Consider the following 11,638-nt stretch of genomic DNA (forward strand, 5'->3'; position numbering starts at 1 on the left):
CCGGTCTTAGGCCTTGGGTTTTATTTAAAGGTTAATATGAGGAATTTATAGTCAAGTATGTTTGCTAGTCCTCTCCGCCGACGACACCTAATTTGGTAGAATGACGTAAAGCCCGCCTGAAAAAATAGGCATTACTTTACTTTACTATTCTTTGAAATCGGAATACCGTCCTTTGCGACAGGAAACTAAGTGCTAATTCATTCATCTCAGTTCCTTGGGTGCTTGGAAAATGGAGTTTAATTTTTCATAATTAGGCAAATGAAAATTGTAGATATAAGACAAGACGTTCACATGACCTTATGTAAGTATATTTGTCTGCAGCTTAAAGATTTAAGGCATGCAAGAAAGAAGAATTTGAAGTGTAGGAAAAATTGAGAAAATTGCCGAAAAAACTCAGTGTGAAAATGGGCGGCAAGTGCCTATGAGAGTCATAGCTACAGTGTTGCCGGATTTCACGTTAATTCTAGTTATCAGATCAGGTAAACACTGATAATGGTGATAAAAAAAACACTTCATCAAACCGTTATCTATAATAAAGGAATAAACATTGGGTTTGGACAAGAACTCTTGTTTTTTCAAGAGCATTTTGGTGTTTCATTTATTTAGCTGGGGGGGCAAGAGGTCTTGACGACAATGTCGTCTTTGTAGGGCTCACTGTATCATTCAAGGACACCATTTGAACTCACGATAAATGTTTTTGCCTGCATTCTTTCTTTTTTGCTTTCATTTGTTTTCGGCAGTCTTCTTTCTAAAATTTGTCCTAAAATAAATATAACTAAAAATTTGGCCTGATTGTAATACTTACTGTATTACAGTATTCACTAAAAAGTAACAAAAATATTTACCATTTTGAAAGTCATTTTCAGTGATAAGTCTTAGGACATTGTCAACCTGAATATTGAAGATGTGATAATGCAATTAGCATGCTGGTGATTCATAGAGCTCGCTAACAGCTCGCAGGCCAAAGCAACCGGTTCTAACTTACCTGGAACTTCTCTATTTACTGAGCTCTCAAATACCAATGCTCAGTTTTCCTTTACACGACTAATTTTTTCATTTCCTCTTACTCCCAGTAAGCGGAAGTATTGCGATCGTTTCCAATTCCTAAAATTAGATTTTACAGGGAATTTAGCAACAGCATTCAACCTCTCTTCTTTGAGTTCATTTGAGATTGTTGCAATCACTGATAATTAGGAACTTGTTGGTCTTGAATGGGCGTCTCTCTGATTCCTGGTTGTTTTTTTTTGCTGGAAATTGTGATGTCAGAAGACATCTCGACTCAGTAGGGCTAAGACCAGACATTTTATCTCAATTAAAACAACAAAATTAATACACTTCCATATATGACTTTTGTTATTAGTACACTCGTGATAAGATAGTACCATTGACAAAAATAGTACTTTAGAAGAAAGTCGAACTCCTAATACCCACTGAATAAACAGAAATGCCCTTCATCAGAATTCCCATGAAAAATGTTCCAATACACGGAACTAGTATCACAAGATTAAAAAGAATCTTGGCAGCCATTTTTTAGAAAAATAGAAAAAAAACGGTTCAGTAAAAAGTGGTAATTGCGATCGCTTGACCTCCTTCCGCGAGCAGCGGATCATAAAACAGATATTTCCTGTGAAGTATCAAAATTGTAATAAATTAACACGATTACAACACTTTTGCTAGTGTTGAGAATTAATAATTGTAAATAATTACAAACCTAAAACACAATAGAAGTAAACAAACTTATACTACAACTTATCGTCCACAAATCTCTCGAGTTTAGTTACGTATTAAACACAAAAAGTTATAGCGCTTCCAGTTCAGAGTTCAGACCGCCTTCTTTTACTGTTTACTTTTATTTCAATTACCAGCTTCAGCGGGAAAAATGTCTATTCTAGTCGATATTTGTAATGTCGAGTAAGTGTTCGCGCCCGTTTCTAACCTTCTCTCTCCTTTAACCAGAAAAAGTTGAGAAATAGAAATAAAAAAGGTTATCTATTAGCTCATATCATCAATTACACAGATCACGTTCTGATTTGTTTAACGAATTACTCATATTTATGATAACTAAATATCGCAAATAATTTGATAATTTTTTATTATCAATTTTTAGAATTATTACTCATCGTCATAAACAATTATTTCAATTATTATTAGATTTATTTTAATAATGCAATTGATAACTGGGGGAAGATAAGGTATAAATATGAGTGAGTTTCAGCCGGCAGGTTAGACTGCGCTAGTCGCTCGGTGAATTCAGTGCCTTCAGGTCGTTCCACATTGTATTACTGAACTCATCATGGAAGGTAGGTTCACTAATATTTTTTTTCTCTTTTCCTGTAAATATTACAAATAATTTTTGTTTATTTTTTTACTGTCGCAAAATTAGAATTTAAGAGCTAAACAGATAATTGTTTGTTAGCGAGTAACTGGGTTGGGCATTTTTTTTTATTTCTTCAATTAAAATTTAAGCTCATTGTGTCGGCTTTTCTCTTCTTTTTTTGCAAGTTGCATTTCCGCTTTTCACAGTGATATCTTTCTTTGCACGATTTCTTTCTTTTCCGCTTGCTTGAATTTTCTTGACAGAATATAAATTGAAAACATAGCCGCTTTCACGTTCACAGTATTGGAATGATATGGTCAAAGAAAGGTTATCATAGTCACAGTTCCCGTAGAATCCCTCTGCAACAATCATCTCTCAAGAAGAAGCAATAAAACTTTTAAATCGAAAACTAAGTGACCTATCGGAATTTCAAGTTCAAATGAAACTTTTAATAATGCTTTTCTCAGTGGCCCTTCTGCTGAACTAATTCAAATTTCAAGAATTATGGCGAAACATTTGACACTTATAAATTGTGCAAACTGTAGTTCCAGTGAAAAGCCTTCCGGAAAACTCGCTTAAATCCAGTTTCTTCGGAAAACTTTTTCAAATAAAAGTAACACCCTACTTACGCGTGTTTTGTATTTTCCAAGTGCAAAGAACAATCATTGGAACTCTTTTCGGAAAAAAAGAAAAAACGAAATCTTTACTAACAGTTGCAGAGTTTTCTCTCGCTGATATTGTAAAGGCGATAAATCTGTACTTTAGACTGACAGGGCACCCTAGTTGGGAGACCCTAGCCTTGCAGGGAAACTGCCTTTATATGAATAAATGTTTCGGATGAAAAGTACATGTTTTCAGCAAGGAATACCAAGTTGGAAAAATATTAGGGTTTTTTTCTTTTTTATTGAGAAATTGGAAAATACATTTTAGTTAAAATGACCCTTCCCGTATGACTAATTTCCTCCAAATATGCACCCTGGTGGTGCTGAGTGGAAATAACAACTTTGAACTTCCTGTTCGTATTTCAAGTTAAGAATTATCATTACCAACACACTCATCTCTCTAAGAATTCTGAGTTTTAAAAAAGAAAATCTCTTCCGGAAAGGCGCATTTCCTGTTTCCTTACTTCCTCTTCCCAGGTAAAGAGCATCTAATGCCATTTTGCTGTGCGAGGTTTTCTCGCAAACTGGGTTGACTTACTGTGCTTCAGTTGTTCTACAACTTTTAATTGGATATTTTGCTTTTGGGTAGTTGGAATAGACACTTCTGGGGCAAGAGTTCGACAAGAGAAGGACCATTTCTGTTACAAAGTACGGACACCACCTTTTAAATATTTGAATGAAGAACCTAACCATAATTCCAAATTTAAAGAAAAAATTTGCTGACCGGCCGTACTATTTCAACGTTTAGATTTTTATTTTAGTGCTTACCAAAGTGCTTGGAAAATAGTATGTTTCAAGTGAATTTATAAGCACAATTTTTGAAATCAACAAATATTTAATCTACAAATTTAATTTACAAGAAAATTTAAAGACATAATCGGCGGAAGAGAAAGTGGAGCGAGTGTTGAGATGTTTCCTCCGTAAAACTAGGTATTATCTAGTTATTTATGTACAAAGGTGTTAATTTAACCTTGCAATCCCCACTTTTTGCTGTAACAAGAATTAATGTCATTACAAACAATAACCTACGTAACAGTCATCTATTTAGACACACATAATAATGCTCTCGCCTCTTACATAAAAAACGCAGTCAATATCGTCTGAACGAACTCATTCCTGTCGTTCAGAAATATGAATCCTAATCACTTTTTTGTGTGTGTTTGTCGTTTTTTCCCCTATCCAGTCAGCGTTAATTGGAAATGACGATGCATTAAACCATTTCATAAATTGCCTATTTGGCAATTTTATGTCTATCGATTAAGAATCTGGTGTGAAGTGTGAATACTCACACTACTTGCTGATAACAGTAGTGTGTGTTAGAAAGTTAAATGAAGTCAAAATCTCCTACACTATACTGATTAACCTCTCTAATGTTACAAGAAATCAAAGACAGCACTGCCAACCTATTCACATTAGCAAGAGGATTTTTTTTTTTTTGAATTTCTAATTGAATTTATTTGCACATTAACAGCTGCAAAAAAGGAGTAAAACAAACATGTGAAACTGATTTCATCAACTACAGGCATGAGATCACATGTGGCAATACCTCAATGTGGAGGAATGTCCTGTAAAATTGTAATTCAGTGGAAAAATGTTAATATCTTTTTACAGCTACCGGGAAGAAACATATGCGATACTATTCTTGGAAATAAGATGGATATTTTCCTTCAAGTTTCCTCGAAGAGACTGCTTTCAGTTGTGGTTTTATAATAATTATTCCTTCTTAGTTAAGTGTGTGAAGAAAAACGAAGTTTCTACTAAAATATCTGTTTAATTCTCGATTCTAATTCAAACCATAATCACTGTCATACCACAACATTATAATGCAAAAGTGACTGCCTGACTACGACTCTTAAAACTGATCCTTCCACGTAAAATATTCAACAAGGAAACAGTGATCTGCTTGTTCTGTTATTAACGAACGAATTCTTCTGACTTTTGAATTGTTCAAAATAACCATTCAACAAATTCTATGCACGCCTCGTCATTCCGAGAATTTCAAGAAGTCGCCGATAATAGCCCTCATGTCTGAAGGCTCTAAAAAACATCTCATGGGCTATTGGTACTTCCCTTATCTTTAGAGTCACCTTATCTTTAAAACTGATGTAACAAGAAAAACAAAAAAAATGCCTATTTGCAATATTTTTTAAAGAATAGTCATTTCATAAATGTAAATCAATATTTTTTATCTTTCAAGTTTAATTACTTTCATATTTTGATATTTCAAAAACGCAATACGGTTTTTAAGCCTTAAAAAGAGGTTATTGTTGAAACGACAGTAGCATGTAAATTATGTTTACAAATGAAATACGAAAAAAGATCCGTTCCTTCTCAAAAGATCTTAATCTTTTGAAAGAATCATCACGCTGGGACCGTCACCGAATAGGTTCATTTAGGTTAATGTAAGCCGAGAGAGTATTATGTAAGTGCCTTTATTCCACTATTGAGCAAGGCGAGCTATTGAACAAAGAAGTAACTTATCCTGTTGCCCCATTTATTGGACAAGTACATATTGATAGTTGATTAATGATTTTTTGAAGGGTGGAATCGAAAATGCGGTTGCGGTTGCAGCACTCCGGGAAATCCTTGTAGAGGTTTTACCCCTCTTCCATGTGAGTGACCTTATTAATATTACTATTTTAGAAATACTAACAAAATGATTTAAAAAAATTAAATAGTTCAGGTAAAACTGTAAACAATTTAATGGTGACCACGATTTTGTTTTCTGGATCAGCTGGCTTCGGTGTCTGCCGATTGCCGTCAACGCCTCCCTACGTCACACCGCCGAACTATACACCCCATCGACACGACTCAAGTGAGTTTCTTCTATACTTTACATCCACTTGGGAACAGTTCGTTTTATTTCAGTTAATTCTATTTGATGTACATTTTTATTATCAAAACAAGGAAAATCTCTTATCTTAAAGATAAGCGAAAATATACCTATTACACATCGTTGCCAATATCTTAGCATTACTCATTCTAGTTTTAGTGTGTAATAAAAATATAATTTTGGGTTTGTTCGTCCATTTTGATGCGCTTTAACAAAACAAAGAGTGAACACTTGCACGATCTTTTCTTAATTGTAATACAACTCTGAAGCTTGGTTTCGCTCAAACTGCAGTCACACAGAAGAATGAGGGTAAACCTCGAAGTAATATTACTGCTCTAAGAATTCTAAGCCCTGCAGACCATCCCATCCTCAACCCTTTAAAACAACCTCTTTTGTATTTAATTTCCGGTTTCAATCAATTTAGTTTCTAACGATATAAAACTTCTTGGTGTGTTTTCAATGTTACGAGGGTCGTTTGAAAAGTCCGTGCAAAAATAAAAACTACTTAATTTTTGGGGGTTAACCTTTTTTATTTTTCAACATAGTCTCCTTTTAGGCTTATACACTTCGTCCAACGCTGCTCTAGTTTGTTGATCCCTTCCGAATAATAGGATTTGTCCAAGTCTGAAAAATAGCCATTCGTTTCTGCAATCACCTCCTCGTTTGAATAAAATCTTTTTCCCGCCAGCCATTTCTTCATATTGGGGAACAAATAGTTGTCCGAGGGAGCCAAGTCTGGAGAATAGGGGGGATGTGAAACGAGTTGGAACCCTATTTCCATTAATTTTGCGACCACAACTGCTGAGGTGTGAGCTGGTGCGTTGTGATGGAAAAGGACTTTTTTGTGGGCCAATCGTGGGCGTTTTTCTTGCAGCTCGGTTTTCAAACGGTCCAATAACGATGAATAATATGCACCTGTAATAGTTTTACCCATTTCCAGATCGTCGATGAGGATTATTCCTTGCGAATCCCAAAAGACAGTCGCCATAATCTTTCCGGCCGAAGGAACGGTCTTCGCCTTTTTTGGCGCAGATTCCCCCTTGGTAACCCATTGTTTAGATTGTTCTTTGGTCTCAGAAGTGTAGTGATGTATCCATGTTTCATCCATAGTGACGAAACGACGCTTAAAGTCCTGCGGATTCTTCTGGAACAGCTGCAAACCGTCCTTGCAACACTTCACACGATTTCGTTTTTGGTCAAGCGTGAGCAATCGCGGCACCCATCTTGCGGATAGCTTTGTCATGTCCAAATGTTGATGCAAAATATTATGTACCCGTTCATTCGAGATGCCCACAGTACTAGCAATCTCACGCACCTTCACTCTTCTGTCATTCATCACCATATCATGGATTTTATCAATGATTTCTGGAGTAGTAACCTCAACAGGGCGTCCAGAACGTTCAGCGTCACTTGTGCCCATATGGCCACTCCGAAAATTTTGAAACTACTTATAAACTGTTCTAATCGAAGGTGCAGAGTCACCATAATGTTTATCAAGCTTCTCTTTAGTCTCCTGAGGCGTTTTGCCTTTCATAAAGTAGTGTTTAATCAACACATGAAATTCTTTTTCGTCCATTTTTTGAAAATCTCTCGACTTCCTCGATTCAAACGAATGCCAAACACAAAGAAATAGACCGATCTGGCTGAAACTTGGTGTGTGTTCTTCCAAGAGATGCTACTAACTAAACATAACCTCGATACGCGCCAGTGGTGCTATCTCTCTGACTTTGCACGGACTTTTCAAACGACCCTCGTACTTGATGTTTTAGAGAAGCAAATTCGTAAATTGTCGTGAAGATGAACTTAAGGAATGCTTGACAGTTTCTCTAGAGAATCTGATGAAAGCTTTCCGAGAGGATTCGTTTGGATGAGCGTTAACGGTGAACCTTGATAAAGTTTTAAAAAAATCCTTGCCCCTGTTTTTAAGGAAACTGAAAAAAAACATTCGCTACAACTTGTGGCTGATTGGCGACAACTGCGACAACCGAAGGGAAAAATGAGCAACAGCTAACCCCTTATAAACCAATCCTTGCTAAATTTAATTTGGATTCTGCGATCCACGTAGCATTTGATCTTTATACGCTTTGTGTTTATTACCTTGGTTTTTATTGCTTTACATTTAATTTTATTACATTTTTTTTCTTTTGAAGAGAACGAAATAGTTTTCTTTTAATTCTTTTCAAAGTTTAATTTCTTCATCTTTTTTGGGGGGGATTTTTTGAAACTTAAGGATTCAGAGAATCCTATTGAGAAGTAGTGAATCTCTCCCTGACAGTCAGCTGTTGACTTTACCGCAGATCCTAGATCTGCTTTTTATTGCACTAGGAATTTCTCCTTAAAGGCAGAGTGCCACGTGACTCAAACGAACAATATTTCCAGTTCAGTCTAGAGTACCAGTGGTTAGGTGTAAATGCAAGTTCAGTATCCATCAAGTCCAAATTTTAGGCTTTTAACTGACCGTGAGCGTTATATTGCTGAAATAAAACTTTTTTTTAAAATTAAAAAGCTGAATAAAGCTCAGCCAGTTTTGATGGCATTCGAACTTAGGCGAGGTTAGGGAACGACTCGTTTCTCCTTTTAATTGTATATTTTTTCATACAAATCCATTTCAAAAGGATTTTCAAAAAAGAGAAGTTTGGAGTATCCATTCTCTGTCATGGTCTGTCGGGCAACTTTCTCTTCAGCGAGCTTAACTTATTTGTATCCAGGGTAAATACGCTTAATCTATTAGTACGCAAGCAATAATATACATTCCGTCCTTTAGTATTTATTAACGTTTTTCCAAATCGTGAAAATCGGCTGTAACCAAGCCTAGCAAAAGGAAATCTGTGATTTACATTTCCGCTATGAATTCTAGGGCGAAAGTGCATAAGTCAAAGTGTACAAGAGAGACAGCGAATCGGAGTCGTCAAGCTTGAGTCAACTTTGCAACCACGGCACATCGCACGTGACAGATCAGGTTCCGTACTACCACAGTATTACTAACTTATCATTGCTTATCTATGCATATTCACGCACACACTTAACACTTCACAACCTGCTGGTGCTCTGTTTTCGGAGATTTGAGTAATTTTTTTGTTTTTTAATTGATTGCTTAAATTCAATGTTTTTTTCACGGCCGTTGCAAAGCGCGATTTTCTTGCAAATTTATTTAACATTTCCTCATTAAATATTACTTTGATTAGACACATGTAGATGGATTTAAAGTCTAAGGAAAAGGTCGCCTCCATTAAGAATTCGTTCAGTTGAAACTTACCTTTGTAAGTTGGAATAAGAGAAAGTCGTGCAGGTGTTTACGTGTGGTATTGGAGCTTACTGCAAACTAACGCAATGCATTTCTGTAATGTGGTGCTTGGGTAGTTGTAATAAAATATTATGGAGAGCTGATGAGTAGTAATTAACTGACTTGAAGGCTACGGATGGATACCACCATCTCACTGCATGGGCACCTTCAGGTGGCAGACGTGTTACGGAGGATCTATACCACAAGACGCAGTCCACGCCGGCACAGACCTGAACGGAAGTCCAATCTATGCGGGCCGTGCTTTCCACTGCGGTGATCTACTTCCGGCCAAGGTAACACCCGCTCATGGATGCGCTTTTATCAGCTACGGTGGCAACGAGATCTCGAAACAAGATTATGAGGTAATCTTATTGATTTTAGTGTGGTAAATTGTTTATTTTTTAAAATTATTTTGTACTTGAAACAGTTTGATGAAGATTCTAAGGAAATGTGGAAATTAGTCGCAGAACTGCTACTTCAATATGACAGAGTTTGAGGACTTTCTCAGTCGGAAATGGTCGTTTCCGGAAAGATTTTTTTAGTATCCTTAGTTTTTATTTTCTCCAAATAAAGTTCTTTTGAACCTTATTTCCAAAAGAGGAGATATTTATGATATCTGTGTAAGATGGAAAGGTGTTGTTTCCTTAAGAGGACATTCTTATAAGGAATCCAACAAGAAGTGCTATTACCTTGGGAGCACAGTTTTTAGTTGAAATTGCCTCAAAATAGAACCAAGCTCCGGTTACTCTTTTATCCAAGAACAAAAAGTAACTTCCAAAGTGTTCTGGTTTTCTGAAGAGATTTATCCCATGTCTTTACACGAAAAGTCTCAGAACTAAGTCTAACTTATGTTCCTTCTTGAATCTAGGTGCTGTGCAGTAATCACGTAGCATGGAAGTTCTGTCAAGGAGGTTCTGTGCCTCCGGAAGCTATAAGAATAGGAAATACAAGTGACGGAGAGCATCTCTTCATGGGCAGGACAATGGTTGAAGGAACGCTTACGCCCGGCAAGGTACAAACTTTTAAATATTCTGGGTTTGGAAAACTATTTTCTTTACAAGTTGTATATCCTTCTGATGGAGGTGATCTGATAACTTCCTCAAGAGATCTTGGGGTAAATGCGGCACTCCTAGTCTAATCAAACCACAAAATTTTAGTAAAATTGTAAAAGAAGTTGATTGTGGATTTACTATTTTGATGTTGACGAGAAATGTACTTTGTTATCAATTGATGAAGCCAGCTTCAATTTGATTCCATTTCAATGGATGTACAGACTACAAAGCAATGACGGACTCTTCTTAACTAAATTCCAGCGGCAGAGCTGCTTTTTGCATCATCATGGTGGGGTCTCGAGTTCAGTTTGAGTTGCCAACTGTCATAGTTGAAGTCTAAATTTTCTGAAACTGCCAAAGAGGCTTTGCCTCTGGTCACTCAGTGATCGGCGATTATGTTATGTCAACATATATTATATTAAATCAAGTTGCCTAAATTATTTCGTAAACATATTCTGAGAAAGGGAAATGGTTGCTTTGGATCCCTCCCCAAAAAGTAGAGAATTCAGGGCTCGCAGTAAGTTTCACTGATTTAGGCATTGAGTGGACATAAATCGCCAATATCCCAAATATTCTCTGATTGTTTAAGAAAATATAATTAAGAAATCAATCAAATTTTTCTCAATTGATGTACAAAAACATCCAAATTAACTAATTTTGTATCTCTGTTATTGCAGGTCCATCCCAGCCATGGTTGTCTCTATGTACCATTTGACGGACGAGAGCTCAGTTTCCCTACCTACGAAGTTCTGGTTCTTTCATGAACAGACTTTAATTCAGGAAGCATTGAAAAAACATAATAAAACTTGAAAGTCTGAACTATTGGATTGGTGTAAAACAAGATCATTTTAGATTTATTAAAAACTACATTTATGAAAAAAAAAAAAATCTGTTCTACAGGATACTCCACCCTCTAGTTGTGTTAGGCTTTACTTAATCATATCAGAATGAATTATTTGAATAGTGATAAGATCAAATTAACCCTACAGATATGTTTTTATCAATTTGTTTGTTATCTTGTAAGGTGTGTGCACATTTACCTTAATTAGTGAGTTAAGTGTGATAATACCGCTTGAGATAAGCAGAAATTTTCATTTCAATGTTATTGAAAGCTGATCAATTATTCAAATACACGCATATTCAAGCTTTTTTCCTTGTTGATTTTATTTATTTATTTTGATTATAAGCTTTATTTTCGTTAAAAGTATTCAAAATGCGGGCAAATTAAATTTATTACCAAAAGTAAAACAATTTTGGTTGCTAGGTAAACTAGTTTGGGAATTGGCCGACAGAGAGCAACAGCATTCACTCAGTTCTAACCTTAACAGACCACACCCTGGTCTGTATCAAGAGTTTGTATCTCTCTAACTCTGTAACTCCACACGAGTGATGATTCCTCAAGAACAATCTAGGGGAAGTGTTGGATTGAAAACGATGGCAGGCCAGTCTGGTGTAACACGAATTTCTATTACCGCAGTTTGAAATTATCTT

The 11,638-nt window shown here is 36.0% G+C and overlaps 1 protein-coding gene across 2 annotated transcripts; it reads left to right on the forward strand.

The window, feature by feature from the left end:
• Positions 1 to 2,196: 2,196 nt before the first annotated feature.
• On the forward strand, positions 2,197 to 11,296 carry LOC141448248 (natterin-3-like). 2 transcript variants are annotated; one of them, XM_074116478.1, is made up of 7 exons: positions 2,197 to 2,300; positions 5,520 to 5,591; positions 5,714 to 5,794; positions 8,670 to 8,771; positions 9,225 to 9,457; positions 9,964 to 10,107; positions 10,825 to 11,296. In XM_074116478.1, exons 1-7 carry the CDS (start codon positions 2,294 to 2,296, stop codon positions 10,909 to 10,911), a joined length of 726 nt encoding a protein of 241 aa, XP_073972579.1. In that variant the 5' UTR covers positions 2,197 to 2,293; the 3' UTR covers positions 10,912 to 11,296. The 2 variants fall into 2 exon arrangements, with proteins under 2 accessions (XP_073972579.1, XP_073972580.1); XM_074116479.1 differs by lacking the exon at positions 8,670 to 8,771 and having other exon boundaries at positions 2,203 to 2,300.
• The last annotated feature ends 342 nt before the right edge of the window (positions 11,297 to 11,638 follow it).

Source organism: Rhodnius prolixus, unplaced genomic scaffold, assembly GCF_049639745.1.
Source record: "Rhodnius prolixus isolate KJV_2025 unplaced genomic scaffold, Rpr scaffold_13, whole genome shotgun sequence".
Taxonomy (NCBI): domain Eukaryota; kingdom Metazoa; phylum Arthropoda; class Insecta; order Hemiptera; family Reduviidae; genus Rhodnius; species Rhodnius prolixus.